Source organism: Lytechinus variegatus, chromosome 8, assembly GCF_018143015.1.
Source record: "Lytechinus variegatus isolate NC3 chromosome 8, Lvar_3.0, whole genome shotgun sequence".
Lineage (NCBI taxonomy): Eukaryota > Metazoa > Echinodermata > Echinoidea > Temnopleuroida > Toxopneustidae > Lytechinus > Lytechinus variegatus.
Genome location: NC_054747.1, coordinates 13,255,268 through 13,283,178, shown reverse-complemented (window position 1 = coordinate 13,283,178; position 27,911 = coordinate 13,255,268). Strand labels below are relative to the sequence as shown.

General features: G+C 36.4%; 1 protein-coding gene across 3 annotated transcripts in view; it reads left to right on the top strand.

Moving 5' to 3' along the window:
* Positions 1 to 26,341, top strand: part of LOC121420006 — a 36,508-nt gene extending 10,167 nt beyond the window's left edge. The window contains exons 1-8 of one of the 3 annotated variants that reach the window (XM_041614520.1): positions 14,025 to 14,177; positions 14,420 to 14,800; positions 15,354 to 15,701; positions 16,975 to 17,151; positions 20,429 to 20,470; positions 23,319 to 23,399; positions 24,106 to 24,195; positions 24,895 to 26,341. In XM_041614520.1, coding sequence (XP_041470454.1) covers positions 14,428 to 14,800; positions 15,354 to 15,701; positions 16,975 to 17,151; positions 20,429 to 20,470; positions 23,319 to 23,399; positions 24,106 to 24,195; positions 24,895 to 25,139 — 1,356 coding nt within the window. In that variant the 5' untranslated portion in view covers positions 14,025 to 14,177; positions 14,420 to 14,427 and the 3' untranslated portion in view covers positions 25,140 to 26,341. Of the gene's footprint in view, positions 1 to 14,024; positions 14,178 to 14,419; positions 14,801 to 15,353; positions 15,702 to 16,974; positions 17,152 to 20,428; positions 20,471 to 23,318; positions 23,400 to 24,105; positions 24,196 to 24,894 lie in introns of those variants that run through there. The other 2 variants (XM_041614517.1, XM_041614519.1) reach the window with 2 other exon arrangements.
* The last annotated feature ends 1,570 nt before the right edge of the window (positions 26,342 to 27,911 follow it).

The following is a 27,911-nucleotide window of genomic DNA, read 5'->3' as shown; positions in this document are numbered from 1 at the left end:
TGGATAACAAATAGCGAATTATTGAATTCGAATATTTGCATTATTCTGATGAAAAATTTTAGGCATGCCTATATGAATATTCATTAGGTGGGCTGATGATGTCATATCCCCCACTTCTTCTTAATTACGAGGTTACGATTAATATTTCGTTTGAAGGGAGTGGTTCTGTAATGTACTGTTGTCTGTACATTAATTTTGCTGTGCTGGAATAATTAGGTTTTGTGTCGCATATGAAAAAAACGATACTTCAAGTTTGATTAGTAAATCATGAACTCACATATACCAGCATGTCTTTATAGAATTTCGCTATTACCATGTTTATGATTTGATTATACTAAATCGATTTTATACATAGACACGTTGGGCCTGCATCGTGTCGTATACTATATTGCTTTTCCCCCAGAAACCATTAGTTTCTATTTTGCATGTAATATGATAATTGTGAAAACAAGATGTTTTGACGATATTCTATTCACTCGGTCTTCACAATGAATTTCCGGTATTCTCCAACATGTCCAAAGCAAGTGATAGAAAATGAAAGTAAGGAAATGGAGTCTTGTCTACTACCATCTCATGACACATCCGCACATAACAAAAACGCGAATATTTTCCGAATGTATATTAAGTCTTATCACGTAAATTCTTGTGAAATTGATAATTAAAAGTACAATATCACTTTACAATATCGCTCAATATCCTTTGTGCTAAACTACGTGGAATAATGATTGCAAAATTGAATGATGGATTGCACATGAAGTGCTTGTCACCTGGTATTAGTGTGTATAGGTGCGACTTTAGATTCTGTCATCAGTAATTGATGAAATGTAATTACATGGCGTTTTGATGATCACAATATGAAGCTTTCGATGGTCAAGAGAAGGTCCGGCTTTTGCATAAGAAAGGTCAAGTTATTTTAATGAAGTTCATAACCTTTGAATTGCCCATTGTATGGTTATAGCATCATTTGGGTAAAATTATGTATGGTTCAAGTAGGTTTGTTGTTACGGAAGAAATTTGGTCAATCCAGCTAAGTTCTATATGAATTGAGGTCACTTCGGACGGCAATACGAAATGTTGCTATTTGATATAGGAATAGAGTTGCTGCATGATGGTGATGTTGTAGTGTTGGTGATGTTGATGGTGAGGAATTTGAGATCAAGATGATGATGCCATGGTAATGATGAATTTGTGGTGATGATGATGATGATAATGATGATGATGATGATGATAATGATGGTGGTGATGATGATGATGATGATGATGATGATGATGATGTTGGACATGAAGTTGATGATGATGCCATGGTAATGATGAATTTATGGTGATTATGATTAAATTCTTCTTCTTCTGGTGACGATGATGCTGATGATGATGATGATGATGATGATGATGGTCGTGATCTTTTCTATAATACCTCTATAAACAAGAAATCGTTTCCACGTCAATTTTAAACGAACAGAAACACAATTAAAACTCGGCTTCCCTTCTTGACTCATGAAATGGAGGCTTGAAACAAGGCTAGTCAAAACACAGTCAGCCTGGATGCTGTCGTGGATGGCCAAAACAGCAGACGATTGAAAATTCCACTCACGGAGAACAGAACACGGTTGCATTGTTCTGCCAGCAAACTGTGCATATCATTTTCGTCTCGGGCCCCTCGGACAGAAAGCAATTATATTTACGACATACAAGATCGGTAATTCATCACTATATTACATGTATATCGAACTTGACCAGAATACATAATCCATTTACAATATGCTAGGGAAGTATAGGCCTACCCCAATTGAAATAAAGACAAATTCTACAAATAGTTGTACATCTTCAATTAGTAGCATCATTACGTTGTAATAATGGCCGATATACTTCTCAGTTAATGGGGTATAACTTTTTCATTCTATTCCCATATGAGTAGCTATTTTGTACCTTGACTATAGCCAGGCTATGTATGCTCACCTGAATATGAATACATAAATAATATTGAAAACAGCATTGGTTCGAGGATACGTTACCGAATAAGTGCTCGGGTTTATAATAATAATAATGATAACTATATGCAATTTCTGAGGCGCCATATCCACCTCGTAAGAGATGCTCAAGGCGCACAAGTGAAGGGGGGAAGCAAATTACAAGTAACAGAAAATCGCTATAGAGAGTATTCATTTGTCTCGCAGTACTCTCTAGCGATTATTTCAATCCGCAATAATGAACCTATTTAGTATTATTGAACAGAAAATCATTGATAATAATGAGTTATAGACCTGAATTTCATACCTAAATTTTGTTTTACAGTAATTTTCAAATTCATTTCCATCAGCTTTCAGTAGAAGTTCAAAGACAAAGGAGACAGCAGGAAAACAATAATACTAGTATAGTAATTCTGCAAAGTCGCTTGTCATGTATGGCCTAAAAGTTGTTCTATAAAGCGATGTGTGAATTTTTATTGCCCATTATTTCCTTTGCATTGTTTGATGTTATACTCTTGCAACTGTCAATGATGGACATTATCTATTGAAAAGGATACAGGCCTATCACTTAACTTTTTTTATTCAGCGGTATTATAATTATGTTCATGTGCAGTTATCACGATTATACATGTACATAAATCTGAATCTGAATATTGGTTTAGAAATTAGAAGAACAGAAAATGGCATCTTGACAATAATTGTTTTGGTCGTAAAGAACTAACACTGAAAGCTAATAAAGCATACATCAAGGACATTTGGTTGAAATCCAAACTATTTAGGTGGGTAGTTTGTTATATTGCATGTTTTGTCGTGGTTCCGTGTATTAGCAATGCAGTGTGCAGTTTATTAGCATAGTAACAATGACCGCACTTATGTCATGTCTGACCAATGGAGGTGCCACTCTAATGAGTGCTGTGTGCATGATAGAGAGAAACTGAGACAGCGCACAGCTGATGCTAATATTAAAGGGATAATCGCACTTTCAAGATAAAAATGACTAGTTGTCGGGGTTGGTTATGTTTTCTTTCCTTTTTATTCATACAGATTCGTGTTCAGTATGGGAGAGAAAATATGTGTGGTGTGACTGACAAACATCCACACGTTGAATAATCTATATAAAGGCTTCATGTTTCGAACAGGGAGCATAATTTTTTCCCAGCATTTTGCTGGGAAAATATTATAGAAAGCACGTTTTTATATATACTGCCATAAGTAGGAAAACATTACATCAAATTTATACAGTATCTGGCGTTATTTAGTCAAATAAATATGCATTTCCCTACATATAAGTCTTTTATAAAACGTCTACGTTAAAATGAAAAGTCATTGACTATTAATAGTTAAGGTCATTGGAGAATGGAAATTGATAGCACACGTTTTTTATGACAAACGTAAAACGTTTCCACTTCTTCTTCTTCTACTACTACTTCTTTTTGTTCTTCTACTTCTTCTTTTTTTTAACTTGGTCCATATTTGGCCCTCGCATGGCAACCGCAGGGAGCTGCCTGACTCCATGGTTTTCTGTCATTGTAAATGCTAATAAATTGTACATTGTAGGCCTATTGTCAATACTTATACCCACGAAAACCGTTCTATTAGGTCTATAACAAGCTATACACATTTTTCAGCTCGAAATTAAATACCCTTATCATATATAAATATTCTGTTTTACTAGAGAAGTTTGCCTTCCTGTTCCTGTAGGATGAACATAAATTATACTTCTTGAAAACAAAATATCATGCATGATCCATCTGGATACCACACAATTATTTGCCGACGTACTATTTTAACCATTTTTTCATAGCCATAATTTATAACTGCCAAGCCACTTTTTTCTTTTGGCCAAATTGTAGAGTTTTATCCCGTATCCTGAACAATGCTTCAATGAAATAGCACAAGAAACCAACTTGGTTGAAAGGTCGACTCCTGCTTTGCCAATTTATCAGGGCCAACCCCCTGAAGGTATGGCCTGTGAAAAAGAGGAAGACAATAGAAAATATGAAACGAGGTAATTTGATCTATCTCTAAAGTAATTGATAATTAGTTTACATTCTGGGTTGGAAAGATCACGGTGAGAACTATGTCAACGTTGAACAGAGAGAGCAGACATGGATTATGAAAATTCATCATTTCTGGTGTTAAAAGGGTTCCCCCAAAGAAGGCGGGTATGTAGAAATAATTACATTACATGCATTAAGAAGGCAGTTGAGCAAAAACAATACAGGCAATGCACATCAGATGCGGATCCAGGATTTATAAACGGGGGTATTTTTCTGTTAGGAAAATTTCACGAGTAAAAAAGGGGGACTTGACGGTGATTTATGTCACGAGATATTTGACGAAAAGAGATAAAACAGAACATGAAAGATTTTCACTTGCATGTGCCCGACAATTTCCATTACAAATATTTATCATTGGCTTGAAGAGAGGGGAGGGGGGGGCAGGTCGGATGTACCCAGGGGCGTCGATCCATTTTTCAGATTGGGGGGGCAAAATCATTAACGTTCCAAAGGCGCTGGATCGTACAAGACACCTACATATACACACGCGCGCGCACACACACACACACACACACACACACACACACACACACATATATATATATATATATATATATATATATATATATATATATATATATATATATATATATATATATGAATGACTCATGAGACACAGACACGTATCTCACCAACAAATTAATGCGAGCGCGAAGCGCGAGCTGATTTTTTTTTCTATACTGGCAGGAAAGGCGTGCCTGTTTAGAACTGTTTGTACAGGGAGTAGCTCATGAGGAGGATACATATCTCATTACACAGATAGTACGAGTGCCGAGAGTGAGCTAAAATTTCTTTATATTCTAACCTGAAAGCCTGATATTCTAAGCATTTTTGGTACCAATGATTAAGATTGGTATCTAAAAGAAGAATAGATGCGAGCGCGAAGCGCGAGCTGAAAATTTTGATTTTTCGATCTGAAAAAAATGACAGTTTATTGGACGTTTTCGATAAAGAACAAGATATATATCCAAGAAAAGATGAATGCAAATCGAAGCAGTTCTTTTGACTCTTTAAAGTGAAAACGGGACATTTACATTCACCTATTTAATCATGAGAAGTATGGGTTTTTGCTACAGAAATGATGCGAGCGCGAAGCGCGAGCTGAAAATTTTTATATTCCAATCAGAAAAGCAGGCATTTTGAGCACGATTTTAAATAAAGAACGAGTTGTGTATCTCATTCTCGCTTGCTGAACATTACAATCTTTTTTTTTTTGCCATATCCGGAATTATTGGGGGGGCAAAATGATATGTTTGCCCCCCCAATATTTTCATTGGTGGGGCGATCGCCCCCCCTGCCCCCCCCCCCCCAGGATCGACGCCTCTGGATGTACCTTATACCCACCCCCTTTCGACGCATCATTCGTGGATCGTGGACATAGTATAGACGCACAAAGTAACAGTTAGGGGTTACGAAGGATCGGTGGCGAGAGCCCGGTTCTTTTTTTCTCTTTTTTTAGGGGGGTGTATCAGCCTGGGATGTTGTGTTTTATTCATTGAATTTGGGATGAAAATCCAATAAATATGATACAGGGCAATTCGATAATATATGTACGTCAGTCCCCTATGTGGAACCTTTGTGAAATTTTCTGTCACTGCATGATTTCTTGTTCTTTTGACCGTCTGTAATGTTCTCAAAGGACCATGACTTGGTCAGTTAATGAAGTGAAGTTGGACTTGATCAAAATGGGCCCTGGGTCGGACATTCGAAAAGGTTGATCAGCTGCCATAATTATAGCGAATTATCTTTGACAACTTTGTTTTGTATTGAGTATATTGTCATTTCCTTTGAGTAATTTTCGAATGTTTTAATCTCTTTCTAATTCGAGACACGACCTTCCTATTCTCGTATATTCTACATGTAATTGTTCCTATTTTAACTGTTGTATAGATTGGCAAGTGAATTGGTAAATTGCGATGCACTCTATGAATTTGCTTCAGTATATTGTATTGATTCAATGTTGTTCCATGGGCCATCCATTATCTTACATTATGAAATTGGCTCTATGACATTTTTATTTATGGTCAAACTAATACGTGCCAACTTTTGTTGACACGGAATGTTAGTTTTAAGATCATGTCGCTGTCTAATATATTTAAAAAAACATTACAGGCCTATAATGTATATCACTTGGATGTGGCGCACATATATGTATTTCATTATAATTGAAATCGAGTTCAATTTCATGAATGAGACTGGTGACTGTTGTAAATTGAAGATATCATGAAAGATTTTCCACATGGCCTCTAATTTACGTAGGCCCTACTCCCTTTTAATGTTATTATTTCATACAAAATAATACAGAATAACACTAAACGGGGGTCCTAGTTTGAAACAAAAAATGAGCACCAATATGAATAAGAAATTCTAAAGTAAATTTGAAATCGTGTTACCATTGTTATCTCCCTTAATGACATCTATGTAATCCCATTATTGATTAAAATGTTTACAGCCAAATTTATATGATTTCTTTTCTAAGCAAAATTATTAGTTTAATGCCAGGATATTTACAATAGATAACCTAGGATACCTCTTATGTAGGCACAAAGGTACAATGTATACAAACATGTAAGAGATAACATATGTGGGAAAACCTACGAGAGAGAGATAAATGATTTTACAAAAAGAATAGTTATAAATATTGATCATAAAATAAAATAATAATAATGATAAGTGAATTGTAATTTGAAGAGTTTAAATGGGAGAGCAAGAGTCGATGTGAACCCTCCGTTGTGTTTTGCAGTTGTTATAGAGTGCGGTGGCTTCGTTTCAGGGTTGCGGGGTGAAACCTTGATTCTACCTTTAAACATCTCGCGTTCGCTGAAGCGGAGAGCCCCTGGTAACAAGAGTTTTTGAACGTGATAGCCGAGTGATATGCTGCATAACAATGAACGCTGACTTACAAAGCACTTTGTCGCTTTACGCATGCGCAAAAGACAGCCAGCTGCGGTCGGCTGGCTTCGGTGAATAGGGCTTTCCCCTCGATCAGCTGTTTGAGTGAGTCATCCTAGTCTCACTTTCCAGACACACTATCAAAACGTCTTTATCTATAAATTTTTTTTTTTTTTAAATGATGAAACCAGCATTGCGTTTTATTCTACTGAACCCTATTGCAACCCTAACCCTAAGCCTGCATCTTAGACGAAATAAAAGGGATGGTCCAGGCTGAAAGTATGTATAACTTAATAAATAGAGTAGTAATCACTGAGCAAAATGCCGAAAATTTCATCAAAATCGGATAACAAATAATGAAGTTATTGAAGTTTAAAGTTTAGCAGTATTTTGTGAAAAAAATCGTCATGAACATTCATTAGGTGGGCTTATTCATTATATTCATTATGTCACATCTCCACTTTCCGTTTTCTTATGTTATTACATAAAATCATTTTTGTTTCATTATTTCATACTTGTGTGAATAATATGTCTCCCTTGTAATGAAATAAGTTGCAGCAATACATATCTAATGCACTAAATCAGTTGTCAATCAGTTGTCAGTTTTTCTAGTTCTTGGAGGAAAAAGATTGAATAAACCTAATTTCATATAATAAAATACAAAAGAACAATTGGAGATGTGACATCATCAGCCCACCTAATGAATATTAATGACGACTGTTTTCTCAAAATATTGCTAAACTTAAAATTCAATAACTTTGTTATTTGTTATCCGATTTTGATGAAATTTTCGGCATTTTGCTCAGTTAATTCTACTCTATTTATTAAGCTATACATTCTTTCAACCTGCACCACCCCTTTAAAGGTCAAGTCCATCTCAGAAAGATGTTGATTTGAATCAATAGATAAAAATCAGACAAGCCAAATGCTGAAATATCATCAAAATCGGATGTAAAATAAGAAAGTTATGACATTTTTAAACTTTCGCTTATTTTTCACAAATCAGTTATAAAATACAAAATTTAGTCACATTAATGAGAGTATTGATGATGCCCCCCTCTCACTATTTCTTTTGTTCTTTATTGTGTGAATTAAACAATTTTTCAAGTTTAACAGATTTGACAATAAGGACCAACTTGACTGAACCATTAAACAATAGTAATTCCACATGTGCAAAGAGACGTAAAACTTTGTTTCATAGGACAATGAACAGAAAATTAGAATATTAACATAATACAAAACAAATAGTGAGTGATGTCATCAGTTCCCTCAGTTGCATACAGAACGGGATGTGCATAACAATTATTTTGTGAAATTAAGCGAAACTTAAAAAATGTCTTAACTTTCTTATTTTACATTGTCCGATTTTGATGAAATTTCAGTGTTATGCTTGTTGGATTTGTCTATTTTTATTCAAATCAACATTTTGGGGGAGGACTTGTCCTGTAAGCCCCGAGCAATTATCGCAGGAACAAAAAATGTCGTGTCACCCTCGAGGTTACTGTATGGCTTCAGAGCTTTATTTGTATTCCATTTGCATAAACATGGCTTCCGATTTATGAATGTATAAGCGGTTCTTTCTGTGTGTTTTGTGTAAAAAAAACCACCGAAAAACAGTTTCCGAATCGGCCTAATTTCAACGAAATTATTAGGAAATGATTTCAAAGAGAGGAATTTGATTTTGAGCGATATTCCTGGTTTCACCCGTTCCTGTTTCTGTTGTTGCTTTCATTAACATTAAGAAAAGAAATGGTTTAGAAAATATTCATTCAGTTCTAAGAACATGTAGGCCTATAATATATCAGCAAAAAAAACATATTATATTAAATATAACCTCAACGGAATCTTAACGAACTTTGATTTATGTAATATCGTAACAATCAAATGATTGGGAATTTCTCACGAGACAATCACAAGATAATAGCTTCAAACTGGTAAGACCTGGTTATTCTCCCTGATAAAATGTTATCTTCGTCACTTTTCGACTCCAGAGGAAATTGAATCACGAATCGTCACTTACGATAATCGCCAGTACTATTATTCACGAACATGACCTCGCGAGATAACTACATTGTGACGTAATGTGACGTAGACACGATGCGTGATTTCGTTCACGATATACCGTGTCCCCCGTGCCTGGATTACAGAAGGCTGGCTGGGGGGAAGGATCATGTAATTAGATGATGCGACATAATACCGTGAATGTTATGAAAGGGCAGTGGCGGCACCAAGGGGGGGCATGGGGGGCATTTGCCCCCCCACTCAGAAGCTTTGCCCCCCAGTTGCCCCCCCAGAAATTTTGAGGACTTAAAAGAAAATTATACAGTAATTTGTAAATAAGTAGATGCTGTCGTACTACATATTCAAGCTCAGCTGTGAAGTGCTCTAAAATACCATTTTCTGCTCTTCAAAACTTGAAAATTTTCTCACTTAGTCGCTGTTGGCTTCCTCGCACACTATTAGTTTGTAATAAGTTTATATCGCTTGTTATATCTTGCATTAAGGCAGACATTTCAATGTGTGATACACAAGCTAATGTAAGTGTTAAACTACAGTACATGGCGTGTATTCTGTCGTCAGCAATGTTTATTCTTTGGGGGGGGCGTGGAGGACAAATACTCAAAGTCTGCCCCCTTCCTTGAAATAAATATGCATCTACTCATGTAAAATTTGGATTAAACTCATCGATTTGCTTCATTAACAAATAAGAATGCTTGAACTCTTCGTTCATAATTTGTCACCGTCATGGTTTTTAGTGAAAAAGTAAATAGGCTATGTAAAGATGTGCAATCTGCGATGGGTGTTCTGTCCCCTCCCTCTTAAATTTTCGACCTTTCCACGAGGGGAATGTCTGTATCTATTAGGCTATATTCTCATAACAAGACACCCAACTATAGTATATTTGAAAATAAACTTTACCCTGTGTATTAAAAACTTTCCTGTCTTCGGAAGAAAATTATTAGGCCTATGTATGAAAAAAATAAGATATGAAAAAGAGAACAGAAATTAAATATTGAAGTCTTTTACAATGCGATCATGCATTTTTTCTGATGTGATACAAAAATGTAAAAGTAGAATAGGTCTACGCCTTAAGATTACATATATGTAAATGTTCAGTTCATGATCTAGTTTTGATCAATAACTTTGCTCCATTAAGCATTACCTGATTTTACAAAAATTTCTGTTTATATCAAGTGTAACAAAAAAATGTTTATTGGGCCACTAAAACTCGCGCTTCGCGCTCGATTTTTCCACACATGCAAAAAAATTTTTTGACTGCCCTTGCCCCCCCAATATTTTCTTTTGCCCCCCATTTGCCCCCCCCACTTTGAAAATCCTGGTGCCGCCACTGTGAAAGGGGGACGCATGAAGACTTTTGTGCTTAGTAGACAACATTCAAGTTAAATATAGTATTTGCCTGGTGCGAGGGAAGGAATAAAGGAAGGAAAATTTCGACTACACACATGAAGTGCGTGCCCCCCCCCCCCCCCGAATGAAACTGCATCCCAGCGCGTCATAAAACTGAAGACGTCCTACATACACTCGAAAATTACATTTTCCAGATAGTGTTGGATTAAACCCATTTCATTGCTATGCAGAAAATGTTTTATTCCTCTCCGTATAAGTCGGCTTGTATTGTTTCCAGTGATTTTAATTGGCTGATGAATTCCCTTTTATTTTTACCAAAACCCGTAGATTAGCAATATGATTTTCATATAATATTTTATATTCATTATACCCACAATGAATGAACTGGGCTCCGTAACACAAAGATTAGCGATCAATCGCTAAATGAACTGACCAATCAATATTAATGTTACACGTGCATTTGGTTTTAAATACTGGCCAGGAACCAATTAGAAGTGTTCTTTCATATTTGCAGGTGATAGGGAACGGGGAAGAGATGGAGAGGGAGGGGGGAGAAGGGAGATTGATGGAAGGGGGGTACACATGGGCTGCGCAACCAGGGGACAGGGGGGCAGTCTTACCCTCTGATGTTCAAGAAGCAAAAACGAGGGGGGCTGAAGAAGAAAAGAAAACAATAACATGAGGGATAAGAGTGGAGAAAAAGAATATTGGGGTCTGACTTATAACACTTCTTTTATCAGGTTATTTCCAGTTCGTCTACCAATTCTTCCAATTGCCAACTCGTCTACTATGGCCTACCATCAGTTCGTCCACTAACCACACGGTCAACTTTCATTTAGTCTAATGCCATTCCGTCTAATTAACCAGTTGGTCCAATAGCCATTTAGTCCATAAACCATTTGGTCTAATTAAACTAACGTGTCAATAATGTGCAAAGTGCATGAAAAGAAAATGGGTATTAGACCAACTGGTCATTAGACGAAATGGTAATGGACGAACTTGTGATTAGACGGAGTGATGATAGGACCAAATGGCTGTTAGACGGAATGTTGATGGACGGGATGGCATTAGACTAAATGAAGTTAGACCATGTGGTGAGTTGACGAGTTGGCAGTGGACGAATTGGCAATTTACTATATTATCCAGTTGAGAATATATGTTTTAGTCGAACCCCCCCCCCCCCTTCCCATACTAATATACATCTACCAGGGACCTTCCCCGGGAAGACACAAACACACAGGTAATAAAGGCCTTTTTTATACTTTTCTTATATTTGAAGTAATTGATCTTATTCCAAATGACCAGAGGTCCGTTAACTACGACCATGAACCTGAATTCCAAAACAATTAGTATCCTAAGCCCCAAAATATATTGTAATTATCCCCCCCCCCCCTCCCCCGGCCCCCTGATGAAAACTCGCCTCATGCCTATACATAAAAATATCGACTTCTGTATATTGTCACCCGCGTGGTATAAACTATATTCATAACAAGCCATTTTCCTCGAGAGTATATATACCGGCATGTTTCTCCACTGCAAGTTCTTTGTCTCTGGCTCAGAAATACATCAATCAACTTAGGAGTAGAATGTTCTTTGTTCCGCAACCCTCTTCCTCCTTTTTCCAATCCCGATTCAAATTGTATAAGTGGCCAAACAAACGGCATATTGGGGGTTATTTGATATATCTTTACAATTTCAACTTATGCTGATAAAAGGGTAGTCGAGAATCTGTGGACATAAAAAGAAATTTGAGCAAAAAAAAAGGCTGAGCTCAATAGATAGGTGACCTCATGACCTTCCTTTGTAGCTCGTCAGACAAAGACGAACTAGCACATTCTTGGGGAAGTCCGAAAGATTTTATTTGGAAAGGATTTTCCCTTCTGATTTTTGTGAATAAAATGAGAAGGAAAGAAAAGTGGAGGGGGATTAGAAGAGCAAAATAGGCGAAACTTATTTTTTTTTAGTGGTCATGGTTGTTGTTACGAAAGGAGGCACTCGGTTTAGGGGTGGATGTGAGGGTGTGTGCGTGTGTGGGGGTGCACAGCAAAAACTGTGGTGTTAACCGGTGTACATAGAGGACCACACCAGTTATTTTACACCGGTGTTCAATTGGTGGTGTTAGTTTTACACCTATAGGTGTTATTACAACGCCTATGGTTGTTATCATGGAGCTCTATGGTTGTTATATTTACACTCTTTTGTGTTATGTTCAATCTCTAGGTTGTTATTTTAACACCTCAGTGTGTGGTCCTCTATTAACACCAATTGGTGTCAGTTTTAACACCACAGTTTTTACAGTGTGTGTATGGGGGTGTCTAATGAGGTAACTGTCCCTAGAACCTATAATACTCAAACCTCCTTTTAATTGTGTCGGAATATGCGTGTCGGACCAGGGCTGGTGATGTTTCACAAAGATTTAAGTATGACTTAAGTCGCACTTAAATGCCGACGCGTACATGATATGCAACGCGCGATCTTATTGATAGATACGCATTAGTGCGCGTCCTCATGACACGATCTGACCAATGCGGTGAAGTCTTTCATACCGTACGCAACTCGGTATTTAAGTACGACTCTAAGTCATACTTAAATCTTTGTGAAACACCCCCCTGATGTCATTTTGTATCTAGCACTTTGCAATAACCATTTACTTTCATCGTGTTATGGTTGATTAAAAGCTTCCAATACAAAGCGTGAAACGAGTACATGTGATCTTTCAATGATCATAGTTTCGCTTGCTAAAGACTCCAACTTAATTATGACTTGCGAGGATCTGGACTTGACATGTTAATAGAATATTCAGAAAATAATATCATATTTCACCTCCTCTCTTCCCCTTTCTTTCCTGTCCTCCCCTTTTTTCATGATTTTTTTTTGGGGGGAGTGCCCCCAAGGCCCCCATCCCATTGATCGACAGAGGGCTTAACATCCTTTAAAAAATACTAGGATGCTTCTGAAGAGAATTTGGAATATTCTATTAAGTCTCACATTCCCAGGATATAAAAAGTGCCCCAAATATAGTCATTTATTTTCAGCTTCGAAAATATAGGGATGACTATACCCGCCAGAAAAAAAATAATATAATAAGTACACGCTTTTTGAACAAGAATGCTCATAGTATTTTCTTTTATTTCAATATTCAACAAAAGAGCTCAGTTGATTTATTGCCTTGTTAATGGGCAGTGGTTCCGAATAAGCCAGGGATCGGACCCCCTACAAAAACATAATTTTAGGATACATATCCGGTTATCCCCCCCCCCCCTCACGTTGACTTTCATGCCTATAATGATGACGGTCAATTAATATTATTCACCACACTGTTAAAACAACCCTGATTTTACAGAAAAATTAAAGAATATTTTGCAAAAAGCAATAACAGAATCATTCTGTAAATTCATAAAACAGGATTTTTTCTGCAATTTAACAGAAAAGGTCTGTTTAAAAAGGGGAAAAGAGTGTTTTATTACAGGAAATTTGTAAGGTTCCATACACCAAATACGAATTTCCTGTAAGATTACGCAATCTGTTAAGATTACAGGTGTTCTCGAGACTCTGCTGCAGGAACTTCTTTTATTTTAAGGATAAATTTTCTAACAGTGCCATCTTCATCATTCTAAACAGCTTCTTCTTAATCATTAACCACTAACACCCCCCCCCCCCCCCGGTATTCCGAGATCAGCGGCTGGCGGATCAACCTTACACCTTTTGGCCAAAATACCACCAAATCTGACATCTATTTCACCTTTAAGAGCCGCGGCGTAGTATAGTGGTTCTGAATCTCGCCTTGTATATTATCAGAAGGTCGTGTATTCGAATCCCACTTCAGCCTCGCGTCCTTTGGCAAGGCACCAATCCACACTTTGCCACTCTCTACCCAGGTGCTACATAGGTACCCGTTAGAATGTGAAAATCGCTGTATAGCTTGTCCAGTATTCGGTGTGCGCCTCAGTGGCGACCAGTTGGAATACTCCCCCAGGGAGTGGAGGGTGTGCACACATTGTGTGCGGGGAAAGACTGATGGAATCCGATGACCGGGGTAATGATCAATCTGTAAACGCTTAGATGCATACCATGTCTTAACCGTATCATAAAAAGCTGATAATTCATTTATTTTCTGGTCTACCCCCACAGCTTCCTTGATGTGCGAGCGAATATCAGCACTAGAAGTCATCACCCAGGGTACAGTATCTCTATGGCTCCACCAGAAAGACCAATCCATCCCGTGCGATGTACGGCTCGAGGAGGGAGAACGGATATACGCATTCTCCTGGAGCCGCATGGAGCAGAAGGAGGAAGGGGAGGCTCCCTCACTAAAAACCATCGTGAAAGTGTTCAAGGATGCGGTATCGGGATCGGGAATCGAGAGCGGGAATTTCAGTCTTTCAGTGAACAGGTCGTTGGTTCTACACAGGCCCCCGACGATAGAGGACGAGGGGCTATCGTACGTCTGTAAAGTGATTTTATTTGGCGCCCCCAAGGGTCATCAAAATGCCAGTACTATTCGTGTTCTTTGTAAGTATATTCGTAACAAGTCATGTACCTTTTCAGATAAATATTGATAATACAGAGAATGAAATAGCCTGTAATTTTATTTTTATAGAGAAAGTATAAAGTTTTTGAGAGAAAACAACGATAGATCAGACGGACTAATAACGTAGTGAATTATAATGATGTATTAATGTAATGATGTAACGAGGCCGCCACCATTTTCAAGCTTAACCGCTCACGATGGCGGTCTCCTGCATTCGTTTAAACTGTCATTTTCTTTTCATTGAATATTGCTTCTTGTTAATATTTATTTTTCATTGCTTTGCTATGACTATTGCTTGAAATGTTTTGTAAAACTTAATTGTATCGCCTGAATGTCATGTTGCATATTTATGCAACAGAAATAAAATAAAATGAAATCAATCAATCAATCAAATAAATCAATTGTGTAAGAAGAGGATGATGAACAGATAAAGGTAATTAATAATAATTAATGTCCCAGAGTGCACACTCGAATGAAGATTAATTGATCTCATTCTCACACACGCTCTCTTTATTCTTATTGCCTCCTATACAGCCGCTCCAAAGGAGCCATATCCCTTTATTCCAGAATGTGCAAATGGCCATGAATACGTTGAACGTACAAACAACACATGTGTAATCAAACAAGAGGCTGGGACGAGTCTAAACTTAACGTGCAAGATGTCTGGATTTCGACCGTTGGTGGATCTAAGATGGACGAACAATTCTCATAGTGATATTCCAAGTTACAGAACGTTGACAAATAACTCTGATGGAACACAGAGCATGTCTGTGACATTTGAAGTCATAGCTAGCCTTGAGAGACAGGAGTTTTCATGTAATGTTAGCGGAGAAGCCGTCTCGGGGGACAGATGGAGCGTAGTCGCCGTCCAAGGAGTAGAAGGTATTATCATTTCAAAAATGAACGAATGGAGACATTCACCTAAGTATTCACCAAAGTGTACTGTGTTCAAACTGCTTTTAACAATTGCAAGATTAAATCGGTTTGCCTATTTTTATAATATTCTTTTGACAGTTCTTATGCTTTATTCGGTTAAAAAATAAACGAAATTTAGAGCTTAAGAGCAGACATACCCATGATAATGAATAATTTTTCTACAAATTTTCCAATCAAAATTACAAATTTCTTCATGGGTACGCTGAAGAGTGGATATTGGGTGCTATTTCCTTATCCACTCTTACAGAGTACTCCAGGCGCTAGTATACGATAATACACATTACCAAGGTTATTAGTAAGAATTACAAGCACGCGGTGCCATTTGAAGAGTTTGAATGCGCCCGAAGCAAAGCCGAGTGTGTCTGCAATGTTTTAACGTTACCGATTCGGGTAAATTTTCTAATGACCTAGCAAAATAAAGTGCTTGATATCTTTTAGAAGAGTAATGTAGATTCTTGTTAATTGATATTCCATCCTCGTTTAAAACAGAACGAAACAAAATACAAAACATGACCGGTCATTATACTTATGACTGCTCATTACCGGTCATTAGTAAATCTATGTTATGGCAGATAAATGACAGGTCACTTATCATGCACAACCAATCATACCATAAGGATCACTTCGTCCTTAATAATTTAATGGTTATAATCCCATTGTTAAAGTGGAAGATCAGCCTGACAATAAGTTGGTTTTAGTAAAAGCCAAAAAAAAGTTCGGGAAAGGGGGTTTTGATGAAAATCTATCAAAGAATACGAGCGGTATAATTTTTTACAGGTTTTGAGTGTTTTTGCGTCGTATGCGAGCAGCTCCCCGTATATCATGTAATGTGAATTCAATTATTTTCATTTCTTTTTTTAAATGGAGCATGATAAATGAAGCGTTGGGTTTACTTTACTTGTAGAAGTGAGTATGTAACGATGTTTCTGACGATCCCCACACAATTAATAAAATCGCTTTCAACCCTCTGACAGAAAGTGATATTTCTGTACATTTTTATCACACGACCAATCTGCGACGTCACAAAATCGAAATCATCAAAATTTCATAAATTCGTTATTCTTTGACACGGAGTTTCATCAAACCTTCACCAGTATTTCCCGTTATTTTTCGTTTCATCTATTTATTTTTTATTATTTTTTTTGCTTTTCCTGAAGCCATCGTATTGTCTGGTGAACATCCATTTGAAACACTGTTCATTCTCATTCAAACTCTACAGCCGATGGCTCACCACTCGTGGTCATCATCGTCATCGTCGTCGCTATCCTGTTAGTACTCATAGTTCTCCTCATCGTCGTCATACTCGTACTCAAGAGTAGAAAGAGGTCGAGATCGAGAGCGGCATCGAGGGAACAGACGAAGCACGAGCAGCTCACTGACCTGGAGAAAGGTTCAGGTATGCTAGCATTATATCCTTTCCATAAATCAGTCCAACCGCCTACAAATATTTTTCGGCGGGCTGATAAAATCTTGTATCTCCAAGAAAAAAAAACGCGAGGACATTTCAGAAAAAAGTATATTTTATACTTATGACATGAGTCAATAGCGGATCCGGGGGGGGGGGGCACAGCCGGTTAGTGCCCCCCCCCCCCTTGAAAGTTAGGACTTGTTTTTCCTTTCTTTTTCTTTTCAAATTTCCATTGGAAAATGTGCCTTCCTTTTGGAAAATCCTGGATCCGCCCTTGACATGAGTGGCAACCTTCTTATACTTGAGATGAGGGAGTGGGGACCCATCTTATGAAAATAAATCGAGTCTCTTCGGAACTGTCTAACCACTGTTGGACCACTATATAATTTTGAACCACCCTCACACAGCTTCAAAATGCTGGACTACCAGTTTGAAACTGATTCTGTTCTCACATTCATCACGAAATCTTTATCCCAACTCTTCGACCCAAATTAACTAAATAATCATGATAATCATTGGCGCTATATAAATTATGTTATCATTATTATCATTATTATTATTATTATTATTACTATTATTATTATTATTATTATTATTATTAATACTATTATAATTATTATTATCATTATTATTATTAGTACTATTATTATTACTGACTTCCAAAAAAAAAAACGTTGATTTAAAAAAATGCGATACAAATGTGTCCGCTAGTGCCTTAATATGGCGGACTCCGACATATTAGGACACTGGACATTAATAAAGGCGATCCTCTTTTTAATTATTATCTTCCTTGGCGATATCGAAAATGATTCTATATAAATCTGTATTGTTTAAGCTCTTTTTCGTTCAAGGCCTCTTTTCGTGTTAAGTTTGAAAGATGATTTTCGGAATCATTATTGCCGTGTTTTCGAATGAACTTTCTGAAAATCATAACTAATATTTCTTCTTTGAACTTGGTGCCCCGTATATTCCCGAAAAATATGTTATCATTTTGTAGCTTTAGATATGGGGGAAGATGATCAAAATTTATTTGCGAGAATGTCATTTTTGTATATTTTATGATGATTTCTTTATCTCAAGAATATGTGATGTTGTTTTCATTTTCAGTTCTTTTTTTATCATATGACCATGTTTGATGCCGTGTTCTTATTTTCATGTACAGTATTTCTGCATTAAATGATATATTTAATCCCAGTTGTAGTACGTTATCATCCATAAAGCCATGCGGGAGTATAATTTTCATGTCACTATCTTAACCATCCATATGCTAAATTATTAACAATATTGACCATGATTACATATATATATGTATATATATATATATATATTTGTTTATTTATTTATTTATTTATTTATAACTCTTTGAATATTTATGGTATCCCATTCTGGGCCATCCAATATTCATGCACTTGGGACTTAAATGTGATATTACTTGTTGGAAATTCTGTCAAAATCTATCAAAACATGATGCTAACATATTCTGTTGCAAAAGGCCAAAAAGGGAAAAAATCGCTTGCTCGCAATATCCCCCTCCCCTCCCCCCCCCCCCCCCCCGGATCTTTTAGCCAAATAACTGTGTTCACGCTTGAAGGTCATTAACGTGGAAACTATGTTGCAGACTATTGTAACAAACCGGTTGAAATGAAAGACTAGCTTGGTTCAACAAGTTTTAATTTCTTGTCGAAGTTGACTTGGAAACGGTCATTTCTGGCGATGTATATATGGACTCAGCAACACCCCGCTGACCAATAATCTAGTCATTTTGACTAGTTTGATGTTAGAGTGCATCCTTGTATTACCCAAATGTTATCGCTTTGCATTGGATTGGTGACGGAAGTAGACTTTGGTTCGATCTGCATTAGTATTTCCAGAATATTCAATTGTATAGGTTTTGCATCAATAAAGATACAACTTAGCTTCCATCCTTACGAACAATGGGTGAAATATATATATATTTTTTTTTTTGCAGGAGTTTCTGCATTTATTTTAAAGTCAAAATAAATTTTACAATACATAAAACATAATCGTAATATGACATGAAAGTACATTGTAATGTGACAGATTTATAATAGTATCATAACAAAATTTAGACATGAATACAATAAGGATAAGACAAAGTAATGAAAAAAAAACAAATGCAGTGGCACACTATATAAGCAAAAAAATGCTTGAGCAATAGCAGCCATATATATATATGGGTGAAGTATATATATATAAATATATATATATATATATATATATATATATATATATATATATATATATATATGAAATATATATATATATACTCGTCATGAACTATAATGTCATCTAGACCCAGTACACAATTTCAAATGAATTTCAAATGATACACCAGTTCTCATGGAATGATTAATCAATATCATTTATTTATTTATTTATGGGAAAGCTTTGGACATGGGATACCTTTGCTTTAAAATCATGTTTAACACAAATCATTTGACCAATTAGATGACGCCATCTATACAATTGATAATGTAGATGTTGCCAAGTCTAAGGTTCATGTGAAATTGTGAATGTAGTTACTGTTTGCTAATACTAGTATCCAACTTATAGTAGTTATATTGACTGATGGGTAATTTGATTTTTTTTTATCCCATATATATATTTTATATATATATATATATATATATATATATAGATATATATATATGTATATATATTTCATTTGATTTGCTCTGTTTATTATTATTTCTTTTTTTAATATATATTTCTCCATGGGATAATAGTCCGTACTATAGTAGTGATCAAACGCATGCTCAGGGCAATTTGGGCCTGAATTATTTCATCGTCATTAAAGGCAAGCTAATTGGACCCTATATAAATATTCGCTAATAATGCGTACATAGAACATGCATATTAGCTGATTTGTAAACCTTAACAAATTAACCATGTGGTGGAAACGCTTTTATTTTGGAAATTGCATATAGGCAGATTTTAACTTTTAAACCTTTAATTGTGATATTGTAATTCATTTTTCTATTATCTTCCTCGCTAAATACATTAGCATTAAATCACTTCACTCTTTGGTTTCTTATTTCTTATTTAGCGGCATGTTACCGCAGTACATTGCAGACACCATAGTTCATTTCAGCCATGCTTTTACCATCTGACCCTTTATACGAATATCTACTCAAAGCTGATCGATTCATATAAAACTGGCCTATTCTTTAACCTCATAAACATCAAAGCTAAACATCTTATCTTTTAAATGCTGGGTATCTACTTTTTTTCTCTCTCGTTTTAGACATTCGTCCAAAAGAAAACAATCACTACACTTTAGAACCAGGTGAGGCTATCAGCCATTATAAGTGAATCCTTTCCTGTTTCCCGTCATTAAACCTCTAAATGGTTTCAAACTTTTAAGGTGTTTATAAAATCAAAACAAAACAGAGAGAATGAATACCATGTCGGTCAGCTGTGTTCTTTGTATTTTTGGAAAGGAAAGGGAAGTCCTTTCGCCATTATTTAGGTCACGGAAATAAAATGAGTGAGTCGCAAGATTTATTTGGGTATCCTATTAGTAGATATATGCAAATTTCATCCAACTTAGCTATATTGTGACAACTGGCACCTTAAAGGACAAGTCCACCCCAAAACGACATGATTTGAATAAAAAGAGAAAAATCCAATAAGCATAACACTTAAAATTTCATAAAAATCGGATGTAAAATAAGAAAGTTATGACATTTTGAAATTTTGCTTAATTTCACAAAACAGTTATATATGCACATCCTGGTCGGTATGCAAATGAGGGGACTGATGACATCACCCACTCACTATTTCTTTTGTATTCTATTATATGAAATATTCTTATTTTCTCCCCCTTGTCATGTATAATTGAATTTTATTCCTCCATGAACACGTGGATTCACATTTGTTTAACATTATGTGGTTCAGTCAAGTTTCACATTATTGTTAATTCTGTAAAAATAATAATAATAATAGGCATTTATATAGCGCCATCTATCTAGAAATATTCTATTCCGAGGCGCGTTGTTATTATTATTATTATTACCCCGGCTTTAGCTCGAGCTGCCTCTCAGCGCGCATGCATTCAAGGAATTAATCCTGCCGGGTACCCATTCACCTCACCTGGGTCTAGTGCAGCACAATGTGGATAAATTTCTTGCTGAAGGAAATTACGCCATGGCTGGGATTCGAACCCACGACCCTCTGTTTCAAAGTCAGAAGACTTATCCACTGGGCCACAACGCTCCATTTGAAATATTGAAATATTATGTAATTCAAACAATAAAAAACAAAAGAAATAGTGAGTGATGGACATCATCGACTCTCTCATTTGCATAACTGTTTCTAGAAAAATCAGCGAAACTTTAAAATGTCATACCTTTCTTATTTTACATCTGATTTTGATGAAATTTTCAGCGTTATGCTAGTTTTATTTTTTTTATTTATTCAAATCAACATTTTTCTGAGGTGGGCTTGACCTTTAACCAGGGGACTGGCTGGAGCCGTTTCATAAAATGTCATTCTTCGATTTAATACAATAGATAACCCCCCCAAAAAAAAAAATCGCTTTAACATTTAGGAGGGGTTACTTTCATTTAACCTAACTAAAATTTGGACTAGTAATAAACTTTTGATCCACATTCATTTTCACAGCTAGAATTTCACTCCCAAAGGAACGGATTTCAACTGAAGTTAACGGGTTCTTGTTCTGTTTTATGTTATATCACCTTATAGTGCGAAGTTGTAAATATGTTTTGTTTTAATTGGGTTTCAATAAAAAAAAGAATAAAGGATTTCCGTTCGAGGTGAATGAGAATCTAAGCCCCCCCCCCCCCATCCCTCGCCAACAGGTCCCAGATCGTGTTTAATTCATGCGTAACTGAACGACCAGGGCCCGGCCTTCTAACCAAGAGTTGCGATTGATCCAATCAATCTCAAGTCTATGGAAATCTATCAATGTCATATTTTTTTTCTCTAGGAAGTCTGCTCATTGTCCTTTGAAAACAAAGAGAAGCATACTGAATTGTCAATAAAACAGTGAATATACACTCTAAAAATGAAGTGCTAATTCAGCTCTTAAAGAGCGTGTATAGTGACTGCACTTCGGAGTGCTGATTTGTCTAGTTCAAATTTGTACGAGAAAAATCAGCACTCCGAAGTGCAGTCACTATACACGCTCTTTAAGAGCTGAATTAGCACTTCATTTTTTAGAGTGTATGAATTATGATAATTCATGAAAAAAATTTGAAGGAACATGTATGTTAGATATTGACGTGGCTGGCTGTCCATAGTTGCGATTGATCGGATCAGTTGATCACAACTCTTTCTAAGACAGTCACCGTCCCTATGATGATGTAATAGGATGTATGTACGACCAAAAACAAAGACAAACTTTTTTGGCACTGGTTAATATTAAGTTCTCGATTAGCCTTTGTGTAGACAATTTGGAAAACCACAGCAAGTCGTAAAGGTTGTTTACAATGACTGTTAATGAGCCGGGCTAATATGGATTTCCTCTGCATACAAGTGCCTCATTGCGCGTGCTCAAAATGTGGATACATGGCGACAGCATTTCTCTCTTTTGGAACTGACAAGGTTGTTGAACTCGATGTCCATCGATCCTTCTTTTTCTGCATTTTTTTTTTTTAATTTCTAATAAGGGGTATATTGACATTTTGGTTCAAAGTTCCAGTCGTTTTGCTGTCAAACTTTGCCAGGTAGAAAAGAAGGAAACGCTTTCCACGAAGTAAGAAATGTGGATTATTGTCCCTAAATTGTATATTCTATAAACCAACTTTTCCAACTTTTGAGATACAGACTACAACTTAGCAACATATTCTCTGCTGGGTGAAAAAAAAGGTTGTCGCAAGGAGAGTAAAGACTATAATTATTTTTCTTCCTTCTTGTTTGAGAAATAAACGTAGAGGGCGCCAACACTTATCTATGGAAGTGTCGATACCCTCTAACGGTTCTCAGGTTGCATTATAATTTCAGTAGAAAACGTTTTATGTACGCCTCTATCTTCACTTTGTTGATGATAATGATATAAGGGGAAAAAGTCTGATCATTCTCAGTAAATCATATGCCTATGACTACATTTTGCGTTTATTGTTTTTTTTTTTCTTTCTCTCTCTCTCCATCCATCTCAAATCCATCCCCTTCAGTTTCAGTAGTGGTAGAAGAGCCCCCAGTCGAGACCAGACTAAACGAAGGAACACAGACAGATATTCCAGAACCACTCGAAGGTAAGGTCATAGGTCACGGTCATTTGCCCACTTCTTCAAAAGTCTAAAGTCATTTCATGGATATTAAATATTGATTTGTAGCTGTAGAAATTGGGTGACTAATGTTTTCAAAAAAAACATTCATTTGTTTTAAATTATTATGATGGCAGTTTGAATGAATACATTCATCAGGATGATTTTATGTTAGCCAACTCTGTTTTTGTAACCATCTGTAACTGCTGCCTTTTCATTTTCTAAATCAAAGCACGCAACGAGCTAGTATAAGCAGCTTAAATTTCCTGCAGTTCAAGAAACTACATAACAATTTATAGACCATAAATTTTGCTTCAACCAACATTTTTTTAATATGATTATGTATCCACTTTGATTTTATTCATGAATATACCTGCCACTGTTCCTAATAATGAGGAATATTCCTATTTCAGATGAAAGGGGACACATACGTTTTAACCCGTGTGTGTGTTCCTATTTCTGTAAAAAAAAAAAAAGACCATTATTTTAACAGGGACTTTAAGAATGTTCCCGTTTCTCGAAATTTCGTGGTAATTTGTCCATTTCTTTGCTACCAGGGAAGACGGGTATATGCATTTAATTAGTTTTTCATATTTGGGGATCAAGATTGTAAAGTGCCTTCCATTACTATTGTTACGTATTTCAATTAACAGGGTATTTTAATGGGATAAGATTTGATTTTGGCTACTTTCAGATGAAGACCGGATGAGCACCGAAGATGAGGAGCAGTCCCAAGAACTGTTGAGCAAAGATGACAGAGAAGATAGCAAGTCCATCTCGATAGGTATGTTAAACCTTTAAAAAGGGGCCACGGAACCTGGGGGCTGAAGCTCCCCCCCCCCTTTTTTCCAAAACCGTGTAAAAACTGTAAAAATGACCATATGATTGTGATTTTTTTAGCATGGTCAGCCCTCCCCCCCCCCCCCCCACTTTGAAAACCGTTCCGCGGCCCCTGTTAAATCATGTCGTACCTGTTTGGATTTTTTTTCTCTTCAACAATGAAACGTTTCATATACTGCCATATGTAGGAAAACATTACATTAATTTTGCACAGTATTTGACGTTATTTAACCAAATAAACATGCATTTCCCTTTGATGCTGTGTAAATCTTTTTATGAAATGTCTACATTAATATGAAAAGTAGTTGAGCATTATAGTTTAAGGTCATTGGCGAATGGAAATTGATAACAAACGTTTATGACATACGTAAAATGTTTCTTTTTCTTCTACTCCTTCTTCATCTTCTTCTTTTCCTTCTCCTCCACCTCCTTTTCCTTCCCCTTCTTCTCCTCCTTCTTCTTCTTCTTCGTCTTCTTTCTTTTCTTCTTCTTTTTTCTTTCTTCTTCTTCTTCTCCTTCTCCATCTTCTTCTTTTTCTTTTCCCTCCTCTTCCTTCTTTTCCACAATGAAAACTCACGACCGCCACGCATTACTTGTCATCACTAAAACCATTCTATTCCTTTCAACTCCAACCTGTCTCCAGGGCCATCACAGGTCTCGAGCCGATCCGACATCGCCCATGCTGACTTCGGCGAGAGCTGGGTTTGTGTGAGCAACGAAGAGGTGAAGAGACTACGAGCTGCAGCTACAGATGAAGACGGGACCGCGGTTGATGACCCAACTCCAACGGAAGACCCCCCTCAACGTCCGGGCCACTTCCGCGGCATCGCCCAAGGGTTTGGAAACCTTCTCGACACTGTCAACAACTTCCTGCGGCACGAAGCTTGATCCGATGGACACTGATCGTCGCTGTTAGCTTATTTATTGCTCTTGATTTGGCTGCCTCAGCCAATCCTAGTGAAGAGTGTACCGTTAGGGATGTGATTCCTTGTTCACAGACTGTGTGATACAGTAGAAAGGGACGTTAATGGTCAGGAATGACTAAAAAAAAACATCACTTGTACATCTTGCCATCTCTAATCTTGATGGGTATATCCGAAGTATAACCATGAATGTCAAATTACATGAGCACTAACCTATTCGCAAACACCCAAAACATTTGTGCTTTGTAAGCCCGATTATATTTATTCCCCAAATAAGGAACTCGTACAGAAATTTTATCTCATCCCCAGTAACAAATGAGAGCCATGCTGGTTCCTAGAAAATATAGGCCTAAATATTCATTGTAGTTACCAAAGAGGTATAGATAGGGTAATAATATGTGCAAGTCTAAGTCTTTATACACGCTGCAAACTGGTAAATCAAGGCTTTAGTAGTAAGCATGTGCTCTTGAATTATACTATTGAAGTTTTGTCCAGTGTTATCTTGCTGAGAGTCGTGAGTCACGTGATCATGTCAGATGATATTCTTTCAATGCTATTGGATGATGCGGTGCAATAAGGTAAATAGGCAAAATCTAAACATTGCAGCTCTGATGTGATTTTAAGTACCTTCGCACACTTTATTCTGACGAATTGCACTTCCTTCATGTACCTCGGGTTGCCATTGAAATTGATAGAATAGTAATAAAGGTCTTGTTGGGACAGTCGTTGGACATGCTCTCTGGATACGACACCGAAGGTGATGTAGAATAGCGCCATCTACGTTTCGGACGCGTGTTCTTTCCGATAACGTGCCCATACCACTGAGACCAGTCAGCCCAGCATGCTAATATAACCCTAACTTCACGATATATCTGAATAACTGTACATGTACAGCATCATGGTCACAAAATCCATTGACATTCCCATCAATATTGTGGCGTTTGTCGGGAAATGAGTCAACAAATACCTTTATGAGGTTTGTATTATTTGTTAATGATCAATATTAATGTTTACATTGATAGTTTTTGTGATAACTTGTCCAGCTTAAACCATTACCTATTATCATCATTACTACAGCTATGTAATGTTGAAAATATCGTGTTTTCGGAGATAAAAATGAATAATATACGGTTCAGTTTGAGGCGTCGCGTCGTTGAGATGAAATATGAAGGTCATTATGAAAGATTTCTGCCTAAATGAGACAGAAAATCGTGTACAACTCTTGAACGCACACACAGGTCACGGAGTGACCCTGAGTGCAAACAGCTGACTGTGTTACAACTTAGGGGTGATACATTTTCACAATAGGGGTGAGGCAAACTCACTGGAGGGACTTTAATTCACTTATAACAAAGAAATGTGTACTACAGTACTCCTGTTGAATGCTCTGATGGAAATTATATGTGTTTCACATTCATTTGAACGGGAGGACAAGATTATTGTATATATCGAGTGCATTATGCATAAATCATATACCATTGCGACCCCTGCCTGGCCGATGGTCCAGGCATGACGATCCTGAGTGACGTCACCGATAGAGACCTCAAATGCCAGGAGAGCCTATTCGATAACTGACTTCATCTAAAAAACACGTATTGAAGATAACATCCAATGGGGAAATGGCTTTCATTTTCATGAAATATACATTCCATTCTTCAATAAATCTTTAACCCCGTCGTTAACTGCCCATTCATTCTCGAGCAATGGGGGGAATGAATACAGAGTGTCTCAAAGTTTGTGTGAAAAAAGGTGCATTTTCCATAGAACTTCTGCCAAAAAGCAATGCGTAAGGGAAAGATTAGCCACAAAACACGAATAGATGAGTTAATCAAATGGGATGAATCATGAAAATCAGTGAAATATAGTTTCTCCTGTACTCATTACTGAATACCCCAACTTGATATGATTAATTTTTCCCCCTCTCCATCAACTTTTAAGAAAAAAGGTGCATATTTTCATAAAAATATGTGTTATATCGACGGACGCCCGTGCGTACGAGCAGGAGGAAGTCAAATGTCTCGTATTTTTCATAATGAATATTTACAGAACAGGGTCTCTTTACATTGCACACTCTATTTATATTGCATTCTCAGAATGTGTTTTAATCAAACCATGTTGGTTAATAATATTTACCAATTGTTGGTTAAAATATGAAATTATCAACTTTTTATTAAAATAGGAAATTGCCAACTGTTAGATAAAATATAATATTACCAACTGTTGATTGAAATATAAAATTACCAACTGTTGATTGAAATAAGAAATTACCAACTATTGATTAAAATATGAAATTACCAACTGTCAGTGTAACAGAATTTGAAATTACCAACTGTTGATTAAACTATGAAATTACCAACTGTTAATTAAAATAGGAAATTACCAACTATTGATAAAAATATGAAATTACCAACTGTCAGTGTAACAAAATATGAAATTACCAACTGTTGATTAAAATATGAAATTACCAACTGTTGATTAAAATAGGAAATTACCAACTGTTGATTAAAATATGAAATTACCAACTGTTGATTAAACTATGAAATTACCAACTGTTAATTAAAATAGGAAATTACCAACTATTGATTAAAATATGAAATTACCAACTGTCAGTGTAACAAAATATGAAATTTCCAACTGTTGATTAAAATATGAAATTACCAACTGTTGATTAAAATAGGAAATTACCAACTATTGATTAAGATGTAAAATTACCAACTGTCAGTGTAATAAAATATGA